At 35.6% G+C, this 27,385-nt stretch overlaps 1 protein-coding gene across 1 annotated transcript; it reads left to right on the plus strand.

The window, feature by feature from the left end:
- Positions 1–7,441: 7,441 nt before the first annotated feature.
- On the plus strand, positions 7,442–21,100 carry LOC121774180 (branched-chain-amino-acid aminotransferase-like protein 1). Its single transcript, XM_042171094.1, has 20 exons — positions 7,442–7,551; positions 10,774–10,872; positions 11,147–11,218; positions 11,649–11,741; positions 12,013–12,150; positions 12,487–12,545; positions 14,124–14,226; positions 14,485–14,658; positions 14,872–14,972; positions 15,336–15,390; positions 15,539–15,625; positions 16,640–16,691; positions 16,852–16,937; positions 17,830–17,883; positions 18,283–18,366; positions 18,858–18,929; positions 19,007–19,087; positions 19,217–19,252; positions 20,392–20,537; positions 20,701–21,100. The coding sequence occupies exons 1-19, from the start codon at positions 7,468–7,470 to the stop codon at positions 20,518–20,520; spliced, it is 1,659 nt and encodes a 552-aa protein (XP_042027028.1). The 5' UTR covers positions 7,442–7,467; the 3' UTR covers positions 20,521–20,537; positions 20,701–21,100.
- The last annotated feature ends 6,285 nt before the right edge of the window (positions 21,101–27,385 follow it).

Raw genomic sequence — 27,385 nt, forward strand, 5'->3', positions numbered from 1 at the left:
CAAATTCACATCACTCAATTAAATTCTTTAGATTCTACCAAATTGTTCTTGTGCTCAATTGTCAACCAACGCAAGGTACGTTCTTCTTGTAATTTCTGAGCTTTGATCTTGAATTCTTTCATTGGATGGCTTTGTTGTTGGTATATATTTTGGTAGTTTAGATTGGAGTTTGATGGGGGATGATATACTTTTGATAATTTGTTGGTGAATTTGTGAGTTGGATTTTTTGGAATTAATTATTATTGAGTGTGCTTGAATTAGCTTCTTGTTGTGGATGAAATTTGAATACCCCGTTGACTTGATTGTTGATACGCATAGTTCATGTTCATAGCATTGTGATGCTATTTTATCTTGCATGACTTGTATATATTTTTGAGCTCAAATTGCTTTGCATGATCTTGGTCTATTGTTGAAAATTCTTGCAAATTATTGAGGGATAGAGATCATGACGGGGGGATGATTTTTTGAATCAAGATAGATTACTTGGTCTTGCATTTGATTATTTTTACACCTTGATTTGGTTCAAGTTTGGGGGATTGCCAAATATTATGTGTTGTATCCTACTACTATTTTCTACATTCTATGCTCACATTGCGAATTTGTAGGTACAAAAACATCCCAACGGAATTTCCACGATGGGGGATAACTCGTGAGTTTCAATGAACGTCAAGCTAAAGATGAAAAATAAGCGCTTGTTGGGAGGCAACCCAACCATTTATTTCCAGTTTTTAAAAGTCCAGAACTTGTTCACAGGTTCTGGACTCTCCCCAGCGATCATTGCAGAGTCCGCAGCGGCCCGCTGGGCACTCACTGAAAACGATCTGACTCGTCGTAGCGACCGCTGCCGAATAACAGCTTTCCAGCGGCGATTTTTTTAATTTTCGCCCCGTCCAGCCACTTCGCAAAAAATTTCAAGGTATGTTTTCTTTTTAGTAGTTTACTCACGTCCCTACCGACTCTACAAACTTATTTTACACTTTGTTGTCAATACGTTTGGGGGGATGAAGTGGTAGACCGTGAGTTTAGGTTTTTGTTTTAGTGTTTTAGTTTAAGTTTTTCTTTTGTTTAAAAAAAAAACAAGGTGAATCCATGTCATAAACATAGCATGAAGAACTTAAGAACACACATGTATAGGGACACATTAGACCGAGTTGCCAAATGATATTAAGTTCTTTTCATCTTTGATTAAGTATGGCTTGACATCTTGATTTGATGGTTTGGTGAAAAGGTGCATAATTAGTGAATTGCTTGTTCGCCTTGAATCATGTTTATACCTTGTGAGATTTTAGCCTAATTTCTTTCTTGTGTGATTTATCTGCATGCATGTATATGTTTCTAGAACTTGCTCATAGTCTGCCTAAGTTTACATAGTGTTTAAGTTGATGAAGGAGGATGTTAGACCATCTTTTCTTAGCTACTTTTATTCCCAAATTTTCGTCACTCTCAAATTTTTCCCTTTAGAGCCAATTGTGAGTCTTTAAGCCTATTCTTTGGAAGCCAAATAAATGGAGACAATTCCTTACGTTAGTATATCTTTTATTATCTTTTGTAAAGGAATTGGAGAGATACAGATGAAAGTTATAAAAGTAGTGTGCTTAAACATAGAAAAGTGCAAGTTGTGAGATATAGAAAAAAATTCAAAATGTGTGCTTGATCTAGAAAGGATGCTTATGATAAGAAAAGAAAAAAAAGAAAGAAAAGGTTGTGAAAGAGAAAAGAAAGGAAAAAGAAAGAAAGGTTGTGAAGAAAAGAAAAGAAAAATCAAAGGTTTGGAAAGTGAGTTGAAGGAGAAAAATAAGTGTTAAAAGTGTCTTGAGTTATTAGAAAAGTGGAGTCATTTTTACTCTACTTGGGAAATTTTTATTTTTGAGTCACTTTTTAGCCAAATATTCCTCACATACCAAAGAGCCTACATTACAACAAAAAATAAAGACACTTCGGACTTTTGATGCTTAATCACATCTAGTAGAAGAGGGATTAGACTTTGAGCAAGCCTATGGTAAACTTTGCATGATGCATGATTTGAATGCTTATACACATTACCTTTATACACTTTGAGAGTGAGAGATAAATACACTTCCCATCTTTGGAAGTTTGCCAAATGTGAGTGCATGAATTCAAGGTGTTCCACGAGTTACTAATGAAAGTGCACTAATAATCCTTGCTTGATTTGATTGCGTTAATTCATGCTTAATCTATCTTTTCCATAATTTGAGGCAATTATGACGTCTAGTCTTTATGCAAATCTGTGCGTCTATTTATGTTTCTTTCTTGTTTTGTTTGAAGACAAACAATTATTCAAGTTTGGGGGTATAATACGTTCGGATTTTACACTATTTTAAGGCCATTTTTTGGTCCGTTTTGAGTGTCAAAGTTGCATTAATGTCCATTATTTGCATATTTTGTCCATTTTGGTATTTTGACGTGTTTTGTGAGAAATGTGCAAAATAAAGCTGAAAAAGGGCATAAAAACGTCAAATCTGGAAGCTGGAAATGAAGCAAAACCCAGCGGCTCACTATACCCATGCCAGCGGTCGCTGCAACGAATCCAGAGAGTTCTGGAGCTGTCCAGCGGCCCGCTGTGCCTGTGTTCAAACTCAGTTTTCCGGCGATCCTGAAGTCCGATCAGCGCTTTCTACATGTTATTCTCTTCGTCTTTGAAAGAGCTTCGTGGTGGTACCTTGATCATGTCAATCGGAGTTTTTTGGAGAAAGGTATAGCTGTTCTACCAAAGTCACACAAAGCTGTCCAGTGCAGAATTTTAGGCGGAAATTCAAAGAAGTAAAGAAGACCTTACCTTGTGAAGCCAAATCTTTTCCTTAACCTATGGGGCACGAAAATTCCATATTTACTATTGCTTGGAAGAAACTTTTTACCAAATTTAAATCCTTTTCAAGCCCATATATACCCAATAACCTAATTCATAATATTCTCCCATTCATAGCCCCAAAAGGAGAGCCTTCATGGCTCCTCCTCCAACCCTAATCCTTCATTTAGATCCTCTTTTTGCCATTTAATTTTAGAGCATAGATTTGAGAGTTCTTCATTGTGCAAGGGGTTGAAGAAGAAAGCAAGAGATCATCAAAGAGCTACAAGGATTCAACATTTGGATTTTATTTGTTTTAACACTTATGTTTATTTTGTTTTCCCTACAATCTATATTTTTAGCTTATTCAATTATGTGTAACTAAATTCATAGGATTCTAAGGATGTGTTAGTAACGACTTTGGTTATACAATTCCGTTTTGCTATTTAATATCCGTTTTGTTTTTACTTCGTTTCTTCCCTAAGTTGTTGGAGAATGCTTCACGTTTGAGTGACACATTCTGTGATAAATTAATATAACTTGCTACATAATCGTGAGAAGAGGTTGGCCAGTTATGACACTACAATTAGCTTCCCTTAAAACGACACAGTTAATTGAGAGTGCGGACTTTTCAAGGGTCTTAAGGCCACACGCAACGCGTCACGCGGGTGGCCCGTATTCCGTCACTAAGGGACGGGGCGGCGGCGTGGGGCGTTGCAGCGCCCCGTCTCGTCTCCAACCTGTTCTGCGTTCCGTCCCGCCGTGACGAATGGCGAGACGTCTCGCCACGTGCCGAGGCGATGTGGCGTTCTCCGGCGCCATGCGTGACGCCCACTCACCGGCCCGCGAGTGGGCATCGTCACGCTGATGCAATAAATCATTTTTTAAAAAAATTCGAATTAAATAAAAAAAATTAAAAAATGAAAAACGGTAATATTACCGTTGTATTATCGTTTTTCCCCTTTTTTTATTTATTTTTTATTTTTTTACTCTATAAATACTCCTAATTCATCCTCATTTCACACACAACTACACATCTATTCTTCCCAAATCATCTCCATTTCCTCTCCAATTTTCATCTAACCTCTTATCACAAAATGTCCGGCGACGGGAACTCTGGCGGTGGCGGCTCCGGCGGGTTCGACGTCAATGCGTTCGGTGACTGGGGGGCCATGTACAATGTCCTCGGTGGTGGTTCCGGTTCGTCGAAGCTGGGGGGTACCAACCACCCCATTTTGATGTGGATGCATACGCCTGTCCCTCCACCCTGAGGTATTCGCAGGGATTATCCCTGATTCGAGAGGATTATTCCGTTGAACCCACTCCGGAAGAAGGCCGAGGTGGTGGAGGAGGCCGAGGCGGGGGAGGAGGCCGAGGCGGTGGAAGCTCCAGGGCGGAGGCGGATGAGGAGGAGGAGGATCTAGGGCGACATCCGTACGGCCCCAAAGAAACGCTGGCGGTGAACAACGCCTGGATCAGCGTCTCGTACGATCCCATCATCGGGAATCAACAACCCCAGAAGTGCTTCTGGGAAAAGGTCACCGAGGCCTACCACGAGATTAAGCCGAAGGGCTCCCGCCGCTGCACATATAAGATGCTCCGCGCTCACTTTGACCGAGTCGCAGAGAGGCCAAAAAATTCTGCCCCATCTACAAGAATGAAGCGGCTCATTACCAAAGCGGAGCCACAGGAGCCGACATTCTGAGGTCGGCTTTGCGAGTCTACTTCGACGACACACTGTGCTAGGGTATTGTAGTAGGAATTTGTATAACAATAACTGTGAACGAACATCCCCAGAATTCCCTTATCTCTCATATTAATTTGTTGTAATTGAAAGCATTGTAATTTTTTGAAAAATTAATTACTTGAACGGATCGCTTCCGCATTTGTGTCGTGGCTGCCGCTACACTTAGAGTGTCCACTATAAGGCGGACACGCCCAATAGCCCCGCCCTAGTTTTTGTCCATAGCCCCAGTTTTGTTGTCCATAGCCCCAAAATTTTGTGTCCGCCACTATAGTGGACACCTCCAATAACCCCCAAATTTTATAATCAACTTTCATTTGATAATGTTTCAAGTAATTATGAACAAATTTATCGGGCTATACGTAATTAGAAGAACACGACTATACGAAGTAGAAGTAGAAGTAGAATTAAAATTAAAAGTAAAACTAAAATTAAAATTAAAATTAAAATTAAAATTAAAATTAAAATTAAAATTAAAATTAAAATTAAAATTAAAATTAAAATTAAAATTAAAATTAAAATTACACACTACATTTAATCTAGTACAAATCACTAACATGTTTACACTGCGCCACCACCTCCCCTACGTGCCCACACTTCTTCAATCAAATCGGCCTGCAGTGTGTTATGTGATGTGGTCCTGCGCATATCAGCGAAGCGTTGGATCAAATATTCATTGCTCCGTGGTACGCCCATCTGGATCGGCGCGGAGGCAACACCGTGACTTGTACTTGCGCCCTCTTCCGACGCCCATCGCTCTGCCGCAAAGCCTTCATCTTCTATTATCATATTATGCAATATGATACAGGCTAACATAATATTCGCGACATCATCTTCGTGCCAAACTCGTGCGGGACACCGTATAATAGCCCACCGCGATTGGAGGACACCAAAAGCCCGCTCAACATCCTTCCTAGCACTCTCTTGTTTGCGCGCAAAATATTGTTTCTTCGGTCCAACCGGTTGGTGGACAGTCTTCACGAATACGGGCCACCGCGGATATATCCCATCTGCCAAATAGTAGGCCCTACTGTACTGCGTACCGTTGGCTACGAAGCTGATTTCTGGACCCTCCCCCCGGCACTCCTCGTTGAAGAGCGGCGATGACTGAAGAACATTGATGTCATTGTTCGAACCTGCCACACCGAAATACGCATGCTAGATCCGCAGACGGTAGTCCGCTACGGCTTCCACAATCATCGTTGGATGTTTGCTTTTGAATCCAGTAGTGAACTGGCCTTTCCATGCCACAGGGCAGTTCCTCCACTCCCAATGCATGCAATCGATGCTTCCTAACATTCCTGGGAACCCGTGCATCGAACTGTGCATATCCAGTAGGCGCTGACACTCATCTGGGTTGGGCTTCCGTAGAAACTCCCCACCGAAAATTTCCCGGATCCCCTTACAGAACTGCCTAAGCACCGTGAGGCTAGTCGTCTCACCCATCTGTAGGTATTCATCGAACATGTCCGCTGGTCCGGCGTAGGCAAGCTGCCGGATTGCAGCGGTGCACTTCTGTTGGGTAGACAGTCCGATCCGGCCAGCCGCATCACGCCGGAGGGTGAAGAACCGGTAACGCTCCGCCAAATTCATCGCTATATAGTTGAACAGCCGTCGCGACATCCTGAATCTCCGGCGGAATATCTCGGGTGGATAACGGGGGTTATCCACAAAGTAATCATCCATTAGACGCTGGTGCGCACCGACGTGGTCTCGTGGGATTGTCCGCCGATGAGTAATGGCACGAGGGATCGCATCCTCCGCATTCTCCGCCAAACGGGCCGCTTCCTCCTGGGCGGCCTGGTGTTGCACCTGTTGAATCAGAGCATTCCAGCTGTCTCTCCACAAATTGTTCATTTCCGACCCCAAATTGTAGTGAGAGAAATTTTATAGATGTAGAGTTGGAATTGTGTGAAAATAATGAATGGAGTGAGGTGTATTTATAGGTAAATTGAAATGTAAAAAAAAAAAATTAAAATCGGCTATAGCCGCGGCGGTCGGTGCCGCCACTATAGGCGCCGCGCCTATAGCCGCGTCCGCCCCCATTTCGCCGCGTCCTCGCCCCGGAGTCGGCTGAAGCCCGTCCGCCCCCTACCGCCCCCATTTCGGTGTCGGCCCCGCGGGCGGACAACTTCTCCACTATAGCCCGCCCGCCCTCCGCCCCAACCCGCGGCTATAGCCGCGGGCTCCCCATAGTGGATACCCTTAATCAGCCTGCCAGGTGAGGTAATGGAGACGACTAAGCTTGCGATAAGGATGAGAATTAGAAGAACATAGAAGGGTGCATTAGATGAAGAGAGATGAAAATAAAGTAGAAGTCTTTTTTTATATATTTTTTTCTTTTTAATTTTATTTTTCTATTATTCTTATGCCATATAATGTCCATGTAAGTAGTAGGTAGTAGAACACATGAGATGAAACAGGTTTGCCGGAATAATTAATTGTGGGAAATCTGAACAAATAATAGTAAAATTAATATTTTAAGGATCAAATTTTAATTTAGTGTAAAAATTATCACAATTCACTCAAAATTTATGACATTAGCCATAAATTGCCCTGTAATAAAATCATTATCCATTTAAAATAATTAACAGCTAATGCTTGTAGTATTAAAATTTGAGAGTAGCATTAAAATCTCAAATCGTTGTCGTCCTAATCATTTTTCAATTAAAATAACCAAGTTTAGTGCATGATATGATACGAAGAGATTGGATCTCAAAGTCAGGTTTAATATTTTAATATTATTTTTTATAAATAAAATAGTACTGGTGTGTATTTGAGCACATGATAAATAAGATTGAATAGTATAAAGTTTGGTGTCAGCCGTTTATTGGTTGGGGGAATAAGATAAATTGAATAGATGATAGCTAGAAAAGATTTGGAGAGTGAGTGTGTGATTGAGACGGTGGAGTCGAAAATGGTGAAACAAGAAGTTGAGGTGATACACTTGTGGTCCTCACCGCGCTCCCTCAGCACAAGCCTCATGTATTCTTTTGCTCAGGTACAATATTTTTCTCTTCTTGTATGTCATGTTATTGCATTTTGCAGTAAAATGAGTTTCGAGAGGATCTTGTTGCTTCAGTTTAATCTGACTACGTTTTATGGTTGAGTATTGTTGAAATAGTAGAAAATTCAAAATGTAATTATTAGTTAGTTGAAGTTGCTATTTCCATTTTACTTACTTAGTGATTAGTACTTTCTCTTAACCTATATAAAGCATCTTACTGGTCCATTAATAAAACTAGTGTTAGCCCACGCGCTATGCGCGACATCAGTGGCGAACGCAGGAATATACAATAATAAAATTGTATAAATATTTAATAACATAAATATAATTCAAATCCAATTCAACGTCTTGCATTATTAATTTTTCACTAATTCAACAATTCTAGCATTTAGAGAAGATAGAAGATGAATAACTTGAGCATTTTTTCAAAAAAATATTCCATTTCTATATAAGCAAAAATCACTAAATTAATTAAAAATGTAAACTTTACTCCTAGAATGTTGTTTGTTTTCTATAAGAATATTAGAATGTAAGTTTATTTTCTATAAGAAATTAAAATTATGAAAACTACACAAGAAAACTTTTCAATAGTTCAATAAACTACAAAATTAAGTAATATCCAGATGTGATAGTTTATGATCTTCATCTTCTTTGCTTCCTTTCGCAATTTCATTATTTTAGGTGTTTTCTTTGCATGAAAACTATGGAGTGACGAAGTTGGTGACAAATGTGTAATGTTGTAGCTCCAAAATATTATAGATAGTCAGAAGCTTATGTGATTTCTATATTTGTAAAAAAAGAACTATTATAGCCTGGGCGGAAAAATTAAAACAAAACTAACAAAAATAAAACAAACTAACATTAAGAAAAAACTTAAATATGAACTAACATCATTGAAAAAAATTAATCTCATACAGTGGCGGACGCAGGATTTTGATACTAGGGGGGAGGGTCCAAACTAACGTTAACAATTGTTGCGTATTTTTGGTATCAATAACGCCAGAAATAATCACGACATGAACAGTACACATAATGTAAGATAATTAATTTGAAAATGAGCAATATAAATTAAAGTACATTAGATGATAGTGTCAACGTCGAAATAAACGAAGAATATATTTTTAAATAAATAGCATAACACTATGATTAAATTTATTCTTAGTAAAAATTACAATTTTGTGATATTACAATAACAATATTTACATAAATAAAAAATAAATAAAATTACTAGTGTGAAAAAAAGATGAATGAGTTAATTATTAACATAAAAATTGGACAAATGAATTAATCTAGCTGAATAGCATTGAGAAAATCCGAAAATCAGCAAAAATCAAAAAATATTTGCTAGCAACCTATGACATTTGTGATTAGAGGCTAACCACACAACTAAGTGGGATACAAAGAGATATATTAAGTGTTGAATGAATAATATATATATATAAAGAAAATCTAAAATGGGTGGGGTTCCAAGGGTCCCCCATCCCCTTTGGTAGGTCCGTCATTGATCTCATATAAATGTACTACTATAGGTTAAGATTAATAACCATACCGAAAAAAAATCTTCTTTTTGCAAATAATCCGTGATGCAATGGGACAAGACAATGGGGAATGAATTATAAGCTAGGAAATGATACATATTTATAGGCAAAAAGTTGAAAGTATTATGTAAATTCCTTGGAACCGTGCCTTGAATCCTTGTTCCATGCATGGAAAAATAAACAATGAATGATTTTAGTTTTAGATAAATAACTAAAAATTAGTACTAAGCTAAGCATTGACATGCATACCATCCGATCGTGGAACACACATTCCAAGAAGATTACATTAGTTTTTCCATGTTTAATGAACATAAACATGCATGCACCGCACACGAATCACTAACGAAGTATTATTAGGATGTAAATCGTTAAGGAATGTGAATTCCATGATGTGAACAAATTTTTACTTTTGCCGAAAAATTTGTGATGGAGTGAGGTGAGACAATGAAGAATTGAAATAGAATCTTGCAAATGATACATGTTTATAGACATAAAGTATTGAAAATGAATCATTACTGTAGCGGTTACAAAATAATAAGGAATAATTATATTTTGTTCAATAACTAATTTGAATATTGTGAGTCAACGAAGTAACTCCTAAAATTGAAATTGAGTGAGACTAATAATCTATCAAAGTAATTGCCAAAGTAACTGACAATGTAACGTAAATATACATAAATATAATATGGTGATAATTATACGAGTCTGCATGTAATGACCATTGGAAGGAATTAGTTATTTTATAAATATTTAAATGGATTCCATAATAACTTATAAATATTCATAAGGGGAGTGATCAATTACTAACTCACTCTCTAGTTGTTAACTACAACTAATTTAAGACCATAGAATTTTAGAAATCTAGTAGTCTAAAATTTGTTACGTGTAATTTTCATTTTTATTAATTAAATAAAAAAATAAAAAAACAACTAAATTAGGGTTTTGGATGAAAATGTCAATATAATGTTTTGAAAATATTAATACAATGCTTTGAGAATGTCAACACATTGTTTATGTCAACACATTGCTTTAAGAATGACATTCTACATGTATTATATTAACATATTTTATATATTATGTTACATTTTTTCCTATACAAAAAAATTGAAAATTTTTGAATGTTTTTTCAAATTTTGACATCGAAATATATGCAAGTGAGGTCTCGTTAGAATCCTTATGAAATTATCTTTAATTTGATATATGTTGTGCGAAAAAATAATTTAAATCGAGAAAGTTATGTGCGTTTTAAAGTTATGTGATATTTTTCAAAAGTTAATTACAAGTAATTTGTTGTAAATTAATCTTAATACTCTATTGAGGTATTTTATTGATCATATTAACATTTTGAGACTGATAATCTAGAACCTTGATTTAAATATTTAAAAGTTATTATTTAATTATAGTTAACAATTAAGTATATACATATTTTAAAAGAATGACAAAACTCGTAGATTCCCCTCTTTTCTTCTTTCCTTGTCGACGTTTTTGTCAATCAAATGCAGTTGCTCTTTTTCTTCTTCCATGGCGGTTTCTCGGTCTTACTCCGCCATTCTCCCTCCATTTTTTAACAAGGATATAGATTTGTAGTTTAATTTTACCGATTTCTTCTGTTCACATATATTATTATTGTTCTGTGATGATTATTATTGGAGACCTGTATTTATTTTGATTCCACCAGAGAGATGACACGGAAGTTCTGGATGAACCTCTATATGCCAACTATTTGCAAGTAACAGGAGAGCAAACGCCTTACAGAGAAGAACTCCTGTCAAAATGGGTGAGCTTCTGATGTAACATGCTAGTATTATTCTGGTATATTGGTGAAATTGAAGTGCTACAACTGATGCTTGTTTCAGTTTGAATACTTATTTATGATGACTTTTATTCAGAAGGGAAACTGAGTTAGATGTTTACAAAAGGGGATCATTTCACTATTGTATTTATGAATTTTTTGAAGGATTATCCTTCAATCCCTCCCCTCCCCCCCCCAAAAAAAAATTGATATAAGAACAAAGAGCACTACCTGTATATTATTTTTTTGTGATGAGCAGGAGTCAGATGGAAATAAGGTTATACAAGAGATCATTTTCGCTCCCGGGGAAAAGACGTACAGATTCGTTAAGGTAATTATTCATCACTCTAATACTTTTGTTGCAACAAGTGCTATGTTCTATGTTGCATTATTTCAACTTTCACTCCTTCATTGTGATCGTCCTCGTGGATTGTTTGGAAGTCAACACTTTTGTGGTTTTCTTCCTTTCAACTGCTTTCTTAAGGAACCTATCTTGATTAGATGATCCAGTTAAAAATATATTCTTAGTTCTTTCAAGGAACTTAGGATCTTTGAGTTTTAACATGTCCTGGTCATCTTTACATATGTACCTTAACTGTGAACCTTGAACCTTCTATTTCGATCTTCAGTTATCCGTCACAGCCGGTGTGTAAGATGTTTAGGCCGGAGCTCCAGATATTATGGTTTTGATCTGGAAGAATTCAGATATTGTTAAGATTATGCTAAAGTTTTTGGTCTATCTTTATTTTTGTTGTTCTCAGCATATAGCTAGTCAACGTCTGCCAGGCCTAACGCCAGACTTAATGAAGAGAGGAAAGCACTGCATGCTGATCAGGAATCCCCTCGACGTGGTGGTAAATGAGCTTGCCTATATGTCTAAAATCACGTGTATACTTGAATCTACCTGCTTCACTCCATTGTCTTACAGTAATTATTATTTCCAGTATTTCATACTAATTTTCCCATTTAATGATTTACCTATGAAATTCTTCATAGAACTAACCCTAAAACTATTTAAGTAGCCCTAAATTTTATGATTGAACTCTTTCACTTGGTGGGAGAACTTATTCATTGTGAATCCAATATTTCATTCTGTTTTTGACATTTGATATGTTCTTGTGTCAGACATCCTACAACAAGGTTTCTCCCCCATCATTTAGTATGCTGGGGTATTATAACTTGGTATCCATTTACCATGAGCTCTGTGATCAAGGAAAAACCCCTCCTGTCATTGATTCAGATTTGCTGCGAGAAGATCCTGAGGTTTAGACCAGTTGATACTCAAAAGCTATTACTCTGGTTTCCTTGACTGTTGTAACTTATTGAATTTATGATCGATAAACATTTTGCATTCTAATCTGGTGATAGCCTTTCATTCTTGGCTCTCTATGCAAGCATAAACAGTCAACTCTGGATCCGTACTCCTTAGTTGATCTCGTATTCTTAATTTTTCCCTAGATGAATCCAAGAATCTTAACTAGTGAATTTCACCCCTTCAATATCTGAAGTTCTTCAGTCAGTAGCTGTTGTATCTAGACACTCAGTGGCAGTTTCTTGTTTACTTATTTTGTATGGGTGATTTTTGATGTCTCCTTGCAGGCTACATTGCGTGGTCTGTGTGGTGATCTTGGTATTCCATTTCAAACTGCTATGCTCAAGTGAGTACGCAATATAGATAATATATTTGTTACTGTGATCTGGCATGCTTTGTTGAGTCTGCTTAGAAGTTTCCACTATTTTTGGAATTTCTGCCTGTTTTTTAGTTTCATGATATTACATCTGTCTGAATGGCTTTCTATATGCCAAGAAACTGTTCTTAGCTGGTTTCATTTGTATTTTGTTTTCTCGATTAAAGACTCAGAGTTGATTACTTGTACTTCCCTTGCATCTTAACCTTCGAAGCCGAAGACTTATTCGCTCAGTCACTGGCATAATGTGGTTATAACAAGAGAATACTAATAATCTATCCGTTTTAGTTTATACGTATTTATAAATCTAGATTGTAGCTGTGTCATGAATAGGAAAGCACTCCTATGCCACCCTTAGGTAACCAGTGAAGACGGCTAATTGTCAAAGTATAGCATTGAAGCACTGCACCTTAATTGGACATCTATAAGTTATAAGGAGTTAAATGACGCTAATCGATCGAGTAAGGCAAAAGTTAGGAGTCTTTATTTATGTCTTGTTATGGTAATAGATCTTTGAAAGGTGACAGATGTCAGCCTACTAAGATCTGTCGTATGTATCAGTATATACCAAGTGACAATGAGCAGAACATCTCTCCGATGAACCCAAAGTAAGCTTAGATATTCAGCAACTTATTTTAAGAAGTAAGAACATGTCCTAAATTCATAACATGACGACTGGTAGACCTTCAATTCTAATGGCACTATTGATTTCCAAGCTTTCACTGAGACAAAATGTCTCAGATCAGCTAAACTAGAGCAATAACGACATGATCTAATGAGGAACAAATATTTTGATGTCATATAGACTAAAGTCCATTTCTGGTCTGAACATACATATGGATGTTTAATGATTTTGGTCCAGATGATTATGTTTGGTACATGTGTCCTTAACTAATCGATTTGGTCCGCTTTTTTGCCCGATATTGACAGAATCGTAAAAGTTGATGCTCCTTTCTCATTTTATCTTCTGCCATTTTCTTCAACCCCTGTGGTCCTTCACCAGATTGTTAGAGAAGCTCCTTAACCAAACAGTGGAGTCCCCTTCCCTCACCAATCGATTTTCCAAATCCTCTAAAAGCACTTAGCCCCAAATTTCTGATCAATTTCATGCTCCACGGGAAGCCCCATCATCGACCGATAGTGTGTGACGATATCCTTGACTGTTCCGGCAAGAATGTGACCGCAGTGGGGAGGCCTGTGGCGAAAGGCGGCCCATCGTAGAAGACGTATTCCTTGCAATTTTTTATGTAGCCAGGTTGGGTTTGAAATGCGCCGATTTTGTCCACCATTAGAGGGTCTTCTCTTCCTGGGAAGGGAATGAGAAGTCATTTCTCTCACACACACCCCGGTGCCTGCTCAAGTTTAGGAGTGTCTATGGTTTTGGAGTGGGGATTTTGTCTTGACTACCTTGAATTATTTTCTAGTTAAATTTGGAATAAAGACAAATGAGAGCAAATGACTTTAGGTGTTTTTAAAATAAATAAAACTGCTATGTTTTTACTCAAATTGCAAACACATTGTGCATGACTTTTTGAACTTTCCTTTCAGATGGGAATCTGGACCAAAACCATTTGATGGCGTCTGGGCTCCCTATTGGTATAAGAATTCGCATAAGTCAACAAGTTTTGAGCTACCGAATGAGTATCCCTCTGTAAGTGATAGAGCACCTGCATGTGTTTGCCTTTTTATGCACGAGTTACATTTTTGCTAGATTTTTTGCTCAATGAGCAGTATTTGAACAAATAGATAGAGTTAGAACAATATTTTCAATTTGAAATAACTTTGCAAAGTTTATGGCACCATTCTGGTAAAAGGCACTGATATGTTACAAATGCTGCTGAATCCATTAAATGGATTATTGAACACTTATGGTTAGAGACTAATTATTGATCTCTCAATTTCTTTTCAGCCATTTCCATCGTCTATGTACAACTTGCTGGAGCAAAGTTTACCTTTGTACAACTTGCTTAGGTGCTATCTTAGGGGATCATCAAACTGTGCCCAACCTGAACTCCCTGTTTCTACGAATGAGAAGTTGCTTGTTTGGGTCGGTGATCAGATTATGCCTCGTGAAAGTGCAAAAGTATGATACTTTGTTAATGTTTGAGATTTATAGCATTGCTAGATTCTCTCTCATTGTTACTAAATCTCATTTATTTATGTGTCTGAAATTAACAGTGTATGAGTTGCTTTCTGTTTTCTACTCCGAAGTCAAAATTCATATTTATTGCTGGTCTGACTAAAGAGAATGCAACCCTTAATGAGTATCCTTTTTTCCTTCTTGTGGATGCTTTAGGTTTCAGTATTTGACTCAATTGTCCAAGGTGGAGATGGAGTTTGGGAGGGTCTTCAAATTTATAACGGCAAAGTATTCAAATTGGAGGAGCTTTTAGACAGGTGAATACACAAGATATAACAAAGTGTTATACTCTTAGCCTCTCTTGGATGGTTGTTGAATCCAATTTATCTAATCAAGATTTCATCAGTGATGGTTTGGTTTTGGAAATGGTTTTGATATAGACTAGTAGAAAACAAGGTCCATGTAGTGCACCAAAACAAGTTGAGTTGATTTTTCTGAACATGAACTAATGCAGTACTCTTAAAATTTTAATTTAAGAAAAATTGGCGTCTTCTTAACATCTCTTATGGTTTGGAAAATTTTTCACAGAAGAGTTATTAAATTATGCTTGAGTTTTGCTTATTATATACTTGTGCCTGTGTCTGCTATGTATGACAATGTATTTGGTTCTCTTTGTCCAGGTTGTTTGATTCTGCGAAAGCGCTGGCTTTTAGTAATGTACCAACTCGTGAGCAGGTTAGCCAAAGTCCTTTATTCATTACTTTAATCGTCGCAATGGAGATATGAACTTGCTACATGGATTATATAAGATGGCACCTACTTTGATAGAATAGTGCTTGGATTCACCTATTAATGCCTTGGTTCTATGTGAAACTTGTTGCAGGTGAAGGAAGCAATTTTCAAAACTTTGATAAGAAATGAAATGTTTAATGATGCGCATGTCAGGTTGACTCTGACTCGTGGCAAGAAGGTTTGTCACCCTAGCCATTTATTTTGTTTGTTTTTAATGATATGAATTCTAACTATTAGTTCTGGGCAAATACTTTTTTGAATAGAAATTTCCTGCTACTGATATGTCTCAGTAGTTAAGTCAGAAGTTGATCAATCCATCAAGAAATGATAAAACTTAAACATTATGCTAACCAGCATCCGGATTGGCAAAATCCTGAATTCTGTATGGGCGGAGATGGAAATTTTTATTGTCTGTCCCCTAATTCTTTGTTTCCGACCCCTTGAATCCATAAGAACAAATAACTGAAAGTGAAATGCATTTCCAAAATCAAAGTAAATGATCTTTTATTGGACAGACATGGAATATGAAATACTTATTAATGGTTAGTAGGTGATCAAAGCCGGAAGATAGGTTTCTCATATATATATACATGAGTGCATACACAAAGTTTAGCATAAGTGTCTGTCATTGCAACATAATAAGTTGAGTATGATCCATCTAGACTTCTAAATGAGAGTGAAAGAAGTGAAAGGTTCATTATTTTATACTTACTATTATTCCCCTTCATTGGGAGCTTCTTCACATAGTTACTTTAATTGAGGAGGTGATAGTTTTTACATTCATTATAGGAAATGGAATCTTCTGATACATCCTAAGAGGATAATGGAATTGATGATTTTGGGACTCAGTGGTGGTAAATTCTGGTTCATAGCTTGTTGGTGACAGCATGTAGAGTGTCCGCTTAAATCTGTTAGAGCATCAGTGTAGGAAGTTTCCTTGTGTATAATAAGCAAGTGAAACTTCTCTCCAAGGAAACAGAAAATCACAACCTAATTTTCACATGGAAATATTTTGAGTTGCACAATCCCTGGTTAACAAATAAGCGTCGTGTTAGGTTACCTTCTACCATAATAACCATTTATATTTTCTGATATCGTATTTAAGATTTCTACTGATGTTTCAGCAACTTTCTTTATAAATTGATCAGCTGATATTTAAGATTTCCTGATCATTCATTTATCTATTTCGTAGGTCACTTCTGGAATGAGCCCATCTTTCAACCAATATGGATGTACTTTGATTGGTAAGATGCAATGTGTTTAAAACAATGTTAAATAAGCTAGAAATCTGACAATGTGATTATGGCTGCTATATATTATGTATTCAGATTTTATATGCAAAAATGTTTTAAACATCACAAATCACCTTTAAATTAAGACAGTTTAAATCTCTTTCTTTTGCAGTGCTTGCTGAATGGAAGCCACCAGTATATGACAATGAAAAGGGTATAGTTTTGGTGACGGCTACCACACGCCGTAATTCACCCAATGTAAGATCTTTGCTGTACACGTTCCCACTATTTCTCTTATTTCACATAATTGCTTTGTTGTTAGTTCCATGTAGTTCTTTTCTCCTGCTCTTCACTTGAGCATATCATCCAAATCCAACATGAGAGTATCAACAAAATATTATGTATTGTGTAAATTGTTATCCCAGTTATTATGATATTACTTCACAGCAATCTATTGAGCATGCTTTGAATATTAGTTATATTTTATATTATGTGGTTTTCACCTTATATATAATATGATCACCTGAGCTGCTTAATTAGCTGCAAATGCTTGCCTGAGTTTTGCTTATTATGTACTCCCTCCGTCCACCATTTAAAGAGCCATTTTGACTTGGCTCGGGTTTTAAGAAATTGTTTGATTTTGTGAAGAAAAGTAAAGGGAGAAAATGAGTGGAATGTGGGACCCATTTAAAGTATTAGTTTTATATTGAATTGTGAGTGTAAAAAGTTGGTGGGATGTGGAATCCACATACTAAAAGTGGAATAAAGTAAAGGGTTCTATAAATCGTGGACAAACCAAAATGGCAAAAGGATTTTTTAAATCGTGGACGGAGGGAGTATTGGATTTGAGTTATGATTCTACTTTCTAGCTATTTTACATAAGAAAGCTTGTATGAACTCGGAAATCATAATACACCACTTGAATCATAAACCAGGAGATTAACTATTGCTAATTCACTGCTGACTATTACTGTAATCTGATGCTGTTAATTTTGTGGTTTAATTTGGGCATTTGAATGTTTAATGTTCTATGTGGTTCCAACAGATGAAACCGCGTAGTCATCCTTGATGTGATCATTACTCATATGTTTGTGTTTAGCTAATACTACAATACAATGCTTTGACGAGCGGCTGATATTTTATTTTGCAGAATTTGGATTCGAAAATCCACCACAACAATCTGCTTAACAATATTCTTGCCAAGGTCGGTCATATGCAAAATTCAGTTAATTTGTATCTGGCAGTTCTCAAAAGAATATTAAAGACATTACAAATTTTATGATGTGCTGAAGATATAAAGTTTGAATAATGTCCTCTGTTATAGCTTAAGTATGTGGATGAGATGGCAATTAAATGGTATAGCTTGGCGGATGAATGTTCTGTTTTTAAATTTCTTTACCACTTACTTATTTAATATGTCCACGAGCAAGGTCTTAACACAAAATAATTTGCCTGTATGTAAGTAGGCATGTTCAAGATAGTAGATTAAATATCAATGTCACTTCTTTCTAAACAGCCGGATCTTTTATATCAGGTGGCCGTTTAACATTATGCTGGTCCAATTCGTCTTTAGCTTCACTTGGCATATCTTAAACTTGTGCAGATAGAAGGGAATAATGCACATGCTGATGATGCCATCATGCTTGATAAAGATGGATATGTATCAGAAACAAATGCAACAAACATTGTAAGTTCATTCACTTGACCAAAAATCTACAATCTCCCACATCCCTTTCAGCTGCATGATTTTCCAATTGATAAGCTAGAGCTGTTTGAAGTTTCATCAAGTGGAGAAAGCTGAAGCTGCAAACTAGATATATATTAATTCTTGTCAAAATCTATTTCCAGAATCCCACTATAAATAGTTTAATTGATGAATTGTTTGTTTTTCTTGTTGTTTTTTTATCTTATACTCTAGGGGTATTCGATTTGTAATGTTAATATTCGTTTCTCTAATATGTTGACATTTTCAAATGCAATATATTACTAGATTGAGATTGAGAGGTAAGATGAGGGAATTGGTGAATTTGTGTTACCTTGTACAGTTGTACTGTATTATCTTATCTATCTTTTAAGGGGAGTTTGGGTTGGATTAAATGGTTCCTGTTTTTTGTATTTTACATTTAAGGTTAGTGCTAATATTAAATGATTTAATCTTTTGATATTGCCATACTGCAGTTTTTGGTGAAGAAAGGCTGTGTAGCTACTCCCTACAGTGATTATTGTCTTCCTGGTGTAACTCGTGCTACTGTAAGATTCACAATATTCTGTTCCAAAGAATTGCACATATTTCTGTGATATTCTTTATGATAAACCTTTCTCCATAGGTTATGGACCTTGCGGTGAATGAGAACTTAGTTATGGTTGAGCGACGTATAGGTTTGTCAGAGTTCCATACAGCAGATGAGGTCTGTTTTTTGTAATCCCATAAAGAGTTCAATAAGGATGAACTTATTAAGAGCCATTGCATTCTAAAGTTTTCTACGTAATTTATTTTTTGTAATTCAAATATATTGAAGTTGGCAGCTTTGTTGCAGGTCTTCACAACAGGAACCATGGGAGAGCTCAGTCCAGTAAGTTATATTCTCCGATATCTCATGCTTCGTAATATTGTGATTAATGTTGGATAATCTTATCACTTCTTTGAGAAGTCTTTGTTCCCTTATTTTCTTCTAGTCCTAAATATCCAGGATGTGCATTTTTGTAGATTCTAGGTACTAAGAGAAAACATATTACTTGTGCACTTATTGGCCTTAAATTCCTGCCATAGCATCGGTACATTTTTGCTAGGAATATTAGTATCCCACATCGGTGGTTAGACATAGTCTAGCTTAGTCTCTTGTACTATATATATATGTGGCCTATGTGAGTAATGAGATACACCTACTACTCTTCTCTACTATGTATCTATACTTCTCATCATATATCTATATTTTATTATTCTACAATTGTTTTTTGCACTTCTCTTCTAACTCTTATATGCCTCGTAATGACAAAGAACGGTTGATGTGGATAAGATTTAGAGTTTGACTGATCATAGCTCCTTGCATAAGCATGACTCTTAGAGAAATGAAGCGAATGGAGATGAATAGTATTGACTGAACTCAAATAAATTGGAATACAGAGTAGATATTGAAAAACAATCCTCTTACGAGGCTATATGGTAAATTACCGTCCTTAAACTAAACTCAAGATTCAACATCACTGTCAAACCTCAACGCACTTATTTATTGAACTCTCGAAATATTTAGATAGACTTCTAGAGTTCCAACCTTTAAAGATGACTTGTAGGCTTTTAATCATTTAAGATAGACTTATGATAGACTTATGGACTTCTAGCCTTCTATCTCTTGATGTGTATCACTGGCCTTGGAATAAGCTGTTTAAGATCTTATAACCTTCAGAAAAATGCCTGGAAAATTATCACTTAAAGAGCTTATATAAAAATAAGTTCCTCAACTCTGACTTAGTTGTTTGTACTTACAAGGAACAATCTATCTACAAATATAATTCACTGTGATTGCACTTTCATTTTCATCTCTTCCATTTTTCCTCTCCAACTGATAATTCTCCCACTAGCTTATAAGTTTATTTATCCAAACACTTTCACAGTTTATAAGGTTTTAAGACATTACATCCTATAAGCTCTTGAAACCTCTCTAAATAAGTTTAGCCAGAGTACCCCCTTAATGCATTGCTTCAACCTTATTAGGTCCTTAAAGTTGATGGACGTACAGTTGGAGATGGTATGGTGGGACCCGTGACGCGAAGATTGCAAAATGTGTATACAAAATTGAACTCAGAATCAGGAGTGCCTATACCGGGTTATATACATAACTGAGACTATATATCAAGGAGGTAACTTCTACTTCACAGAGCCTTTATATTTAGATATCCCTAATTGTTCAAACCAATATTATTTTATAAATTATAGTAGTAAGTGAATTATGACTTGAACCACGGCAATGCAATTGATTTCTATCTGCTGTTACATTTTTTTTTTGTTGACCATGCTTCTCAGGGAAAAAGAACCACTTATTTGTTTGACATTGTGCAATGGAAAAAGAACCACTTCTTTGTTTGACATTGTGTGTGTAACAAGGTGAAGGCAGACCAGAACAGCTTCAGTTAATTCTCACTAGGATTTTGGAATTGCGATTTTAGTAATATGGAATGGAATGGCATGCCTGCAAATAAAGTGTATCTCCTAGCAAAAACACAATTGAACTGAGCTATGTATTGGCATGGAAACATTCTAGAATCGCCACATCATGACATTTTCTCTGTACTACTCCTATTCTCCCTTCCTAGCTTCTTTTCCTGTTTTCTTATCAATGTCTTTGCCCACTTCACGCTCAAATTTGTATGAAAGAACTTACATGAAACTCTTTTAATTATATTCGACAGTTTCGTTAAAGAAATGAGGAAAAGAGACACCACAAATTTTGAAGTATTGTTATACATATACATGCATGTAGAGATGTCAGTGCAGCCCGCAATCCTTGGGCTGGCCCGAATAGCCCGCCAAATTTATAGGGTTAGGGTTGAAAATTTATAGCCCGATAAAATTACAACCTCATTAGCCTGCACCCGAATAGCCTGCAACCCGTTAGGACCAGATCCGAAAATCCGATAAAATTTCTATTGTTCTATTTATATTATTTTTATAATATACTCCCTCCGTCCCACAAAAGATGTCACACTTTCCTTTTTAGTTTGTCCCACAAAAGATGTCACATTTCTTCTTTTGGAAAAAGTTCTCTCTTACATCAATTATAAAATTATATTTTCTCTCACCACTTGACACACAAAATAACATCTCCTCAAATCCCGTGTCATATCTCTCAAGTGTGACATCTACTATGGGACGGAGTGAGTATATAACTACAAAAATAACTTTAAATTTTATGTTGAATATACAAATTATATATTAAATTTTTATAATATAATAATAGATAAATAAATTAGAAACTTTAAATTCACTAAAAATTATATAAATTTCTAAAACATTCTTTAAATTTTTCCGAAATATGTTTATACTTCATTTTGCACAAATCTCAAATATTAATATTTGTTCATGTTTATGTTTGAATTTAAGCATATATCTCAAATTATCAAATTTATCATAATTAAATGTTTTACATTTTATAAATATAACTAATTTTCATCATTATTTACTGGATTGATCGCATGTTAATTTTATCTGTAGCAACCCGATTAACCCGTTGGGCTACTCTGAAACCCGAGATTTTAGGATTAAGGTTGAACTTTTATAACCCAAAAAAAATCACAACCCGATTGACCCGCACCCGATTGACCCAAAACTTGATAGGGTTAGCCCGAAACCCGCTGGGCTGACCCGATTGACATCCCTTGATGCATGGTCATGATCTCCTTACCGGGACGGACACACGTTGGAACATGGGGGGTCCTTGAGACCCCCAACTATTTTCAGTATGGGATATTGGCCCTTAGTATTATGGAATTTTCAAAAAGTTGGGTTTTTCCCATGAACTTTCATCTAGGCAAATAATATTATGAACTTTATCTGAGTTTGTTATTTTCATCGGCGAAAAAATTTCGGCAAACTGACACATATTTTTTTCTTAATTTCTCGACAACAACTTCGAGAGTTTCAAGTTCTTCAATCTTTGTGAATAGTTTTTCATGTAGCACACCCTCCAAAATTGTTCATCAAGTCAATTACTATAGTCAGAATTTTTTCGCCTGTGGGAAATAACATACTCAGATAAAGTTTGTGATATTATTCGTTAAGTTGAAAGTTCGTGGGAAAAGCCTAACCTTTTGAATCCATGATATTAGGGGCCAATATCTTTTTCAATAGTACTATATATTGTATATTCATACTATGATAAACAATACTCCTTCCGTCCCATTAAAGATGACCCACTCTCAACCAAGATGACCCATTACTAAAATGGAAACACCTTTCTCTCTACTTTATTCATTCTCTCTTACTTTACTCTCTACACTCCAAACACAAAATAAAGTTGCATAAATTTCCGTCCCGCCTAAGGAAGGGGCCATCTTCCTTGGGACGAAGGAAGTAATTTAAATTTCCGTCCCGCCTAAGGAAGGGGTCATCTTCCTTGGGACGGATGAAGTACTTTAAATTTAGTGTAGGCATGGGCGGACCCATGTAGAAATAGGGTAGGGTTAAAGCCCTTAATAAAAATATTTTTTAAACTATTTTCTTTTATAAATTTTTAAAATTTGTTCAAATTTAATGTAGATTATTATATAAAAGCCCTTATAAATGATCTAAAACATAAAAAATATAACTTTAGAACAAAATTTAGAAATCACAGCCCCCAATCATATTTTTTTCTGCGTCCGCCCCTGAGTGCAGGTGGTTTGCAACCACAGATCAGGTGTTCAGATCCCGCTACAAGCGTGCTTTGCTTGATTTTAGTTGGTTGATTTTGTATAGCTATTAAAGATTGTTTTCTTCGCACCAAATTTGATTATATATAGGGGTTATTAATATGACAACCCACTTTATTGTAACATCGTACTATCATTTTAGGTCATTAAATTTGAAGATCGTGTGATTCTCAAGCTGCCATGTGGCAACCTATTTTAATTAAATTGGAACATAATAAAACGCTGAAGGGCAAAATCGACATTCTCCTATTTTTAGTCTGTTACCAGATTGCAGTGTTACTAAATTAATATTGCAGTGTTACGCTCCTGTATCATTCGTAATACTCCATCTGTCTCACAATAAGAGTCACATTTTATCATTTTGGTTCGTCCCACAATAAGAGGCACATTTCACGTTTTACCATAAATAGTAAGTAGGTCTCACGTTCCACTAACTCACTTTACTCACATTTTATTACAAAACCAATATAAAAAAATAGGCATCATATTCTTCTAACTTTTACAACCCACTATTCTTTACTTTTCTTAAAACCTGTGCCCATAAAAAGAGTGACTCCTATTATGGGACGGAGAGAGTAGTTTTTTACCCTACCAGATTGCAGTTTTACTCTATGAATATTGCAGTGTTACGCTCCTGCATCATTCGTAATAGTTTTTTGTCTGACCATATTGCAGTGTTACTTTATGATTGCAATGTTACCAAGTAGTATTTGCAGTTTACATATTACTTTATTGTACTTGTTCCTGATATAGTTTATTCAAGCGATTTCAGAATTGTTCTCGCAGTATTGCTGATTATAGCTTTGTGGTCTACAGTCTTCCTTCAATTTCAGGAATGCGCCTAAAATGTGGGATATGCCAATACCGTTTCCGATTTAAATTTTTGGGAATTGACTAAAATACTCACTCCTTCAATTGGTGTCACTCTAATATGGTGTCACCTAATGCTACCCTATTAATTCATTACTATCAATTATTTATATTTTCTTATGGCTAAATTTATTTATTTATCTATCTTGTAATTAGATAAATTTTTTTATTCTCATAGTTAATTTATTGCTTAGTTGTTAATTTATTTATGTTTCTTTTCTTTCTCACACTAGTAATGTTAATAGTTTTATTTATTTTCCTATTTGTATAAATGTTACTATTATTGTAAGATCACGGAGTAATGGTATTTATAATCTAAGATAATATGAAATTCTTCAGCCCCATAAAAATGCATATATGCTATTAGTAAATTTAATTTTAAAGTTATGTTTTTATTTAACAAAAATAAATTTTCATAAATTATTTTGACACCGACACTATAGATGTATATTTTTAGTTTATATTGCTATTTTCAAATAATTTATGTCTTATTATTCGTTTCTATTTCAGATATGTAATGTTCAAGTCGGAATTGTTTTTGCCGTAGTTAACACTAAAAATATGTAACAATTATTAGCAGTAATAAGGACCCCAGCATTAAAATCCTGCGTCCGCCACTGTCTCCTAAAATCGATCCTTAATCAATACATAAAAACTAATTAAGACTACTGGATTGGAAACTAGATGATGTTGATTTATTCTTTTATGTAAAGTCATGAACTTTTAAAATAGTTTGATTTTTCCCGTGAACTTTAAATGTTGCATGAAAAGTCATGAACTTTACCGGACTGTGTAAATTTCCCATCCGACCCGACCTGGTAGATTTCCGACACAAACTTATCCTACATGGCGCACCGGAGGCGTGACTTGGCAGCTCCATTAATTCTGATTGTCTCTCTTCTATCTTTGCAAACCCTGACCCTAGACTTATCACAAATATACAAGTAGTACAAATGAAAACATACAAATTGAAATTTACAAATCGAATTTAGTGTACAAATCCATAAACATACAAGTCTAATTCAGGATAAAAGTAGCATTAATTCCATAATTCGAATTGAACCCTAAATTTATCATTTGCCAAGTCACGTTTCCGGTGAGCCACGTAGGATAAGTTTGTGTCGAAAATCTATCTGGTCGGGTCGGATAGGAAATTTACACAGTCCGATAAATTTCATTACTTTTCATGCAACATTTAAAGTTCACGAGAAAAATCAAACTATTTTAAAAGTTCATGACTTTAATTTACATGCAATTTGTTCTTATTATAAATATCAGTTAGTAGTTTCTAGAATATCAGTTTTGGGGTATTATTAAAAAATTATATAGAAAACATTGTTGATTATTAGTAATTAATTTTATTTTTTGTTTAATTAGAATAATATTTCAAACTTTGATTTTTATATAAATTTTTAATTTAAAATATTTAATCGTAGAAAGTATATTAAATTAAATGTAGTTTTATGAGAATTTATATATCATGCGTTGTAAATTGTAGTAATAAAAAATACTTGTGAATTAATTTGTTCACTTATGTTGTTAGTGTTAAAAAATACAAATAACTTTTATTAAAATATAGTATTAAATGTTTTAATCGATATTGTTTTTTCAGAGACATATATGTTTTGCATTGACTGATCATCTCAATAATACTAGATAATATCTATTTTACTTTTGAGATGGAAAAAGGCATCGACATTTCGACAATAAAACTATTATCAAATAAAATTAAAGGAAAATAAATAAAATGCTCCAACGACACATTGCACAAGTAAAAGTAAGATTCTTTGGATCTTGATATCGAATGGGATGAGATTGATTCTCATTTTAGATTTCATTTGATCACACTCACATGGATGTCATATAAGGGGAACACTACGATGACACCATAGTTAGAGTGACAACCTGATAAGTCGAGTTTTGTGCCTTGGTTACTGGTCAGTTTACTGTGCTTAAACAAATAATATGCGCAATTTAGTTGCTAAGTGTGCAGGAAGAGAGTCTAGACTTGTGTAAGGGGAGTTGTAGGCAAATCAAGTGGAAAACAAGTAAAAAAAGTGCAAACTGATCAGTAGACCATAGGGAGACTAGATAGAAGATTTTGAAGGGGTAAAATTGTCAATGCAAGAGAAGGATAACCCAGGGATTTGGGCCACACCGACCTATAAATAGGGGGCTTAACATGAAGATAAAGAGCTTCGGAAAATCACTCTTTAAGCCTCATTTTTTTCCGTTCACCACCTTTCCAGCTGTAGGGGAAGTTCACCCATGCCAGTGCCGTTCCAACAATCGTAGCTAGTCTGAAACAGTTTCATCGCTCTTATGAGCATAAACAATCTTATTTTCTCTTTTGAATTTCCATTTCAGTTTTTGGAGCTTTCTACTGTTTAGTTTTTCGATTTCCTTAGTTAAATCTCGTGGTAGATTTCGTATCGTTGTTGGATTCGTTGTTGATTTTGTTTTGTTGCTTTGAATCGTGGATCTTGATCTAGTTTTAAGATATAAAGTTTTTTGTTTGGTTTATCTTGTGTTGATCTTAGCTTAGATTTTATTGCTTGTTTTAGTTATGCCTAGTTCAAGGTAGATCTGATGGTTCTTGAGTGTTTTGCATGTTTTAATCGGACATAGCAACAAGACAATGCATGGTTTCAGTTATGTTCTATTTTCGTTGCATCTTGTCTGTTGACCACTTTATGTAAATCTCAGTTTATTTCGTTTCCGTTCTTGTTTCAAGTTAGATCTTACATTTATAATTTCGGGCTTTAAGATTCATCCATGGAAGTTGTTGATTTACGTTAGTTTTGTTTGGTGAGGAAGAATATGCCAGCATCAAAGAGTGGGACCAAAAATATGCTTTATGCTTTTGTACCTTCTACTTTTCAGCATTTCTACACCTAGGTAGTTAGTTAGGATCTATGGTCGTTGGTTGCTTTTACCTTTTGTCTAGTCTAATTTTGGTAAGTTTCATCTTGCAGTTTCATTTCAGGTGCACACTTGTAGTCGAGTTCCTCATATTCACACACTCCATTTCATGACATGTTGCATTTTGAGGCACACCCGACCTCCTGGTTAATTTAGGTATAGATTCTGTTTTCGTTTTAGTCCACCCTAGTTAGTTCAACCCACATAAAGCGTGGCAGCAAGCCAACCCTTTCTGAATCAGAAGTGTATCATGTCCTCTCCATCTTTGTGGGATCGATCCTTACTCCGCTATACTAGTTAGTAGAAGTGGGTTGAAGGTTTGATACGAAGTTTTAGGGACAAAGACAAGACTAGATCTGGGTCCCCTCCTGGCCAGTTGACACACGACACATAGTCTATTACACTTTTAAACCTTAACCAAGAGCTATCACAACCTACCACCGTTAATAGCCATTCGATCTCTTAATTACCCTTACAATCAATATTTTCGTCATAACCAAGCAATGCGT

This window comes from Salvia splendens, chromosome 17, assembly GCF_004379255.2.
Source record: "Salvia splendens isolate huo1 chromosome 17, SspV2, whole genome shotgun sequence".
Classification (NCBI taxonomy): Eukaryota; Viridiplantae; Streptophyta; class Magnoliopsida; order Lamiales; family Lamiaceae; genus Salvia; species Salvia splendens.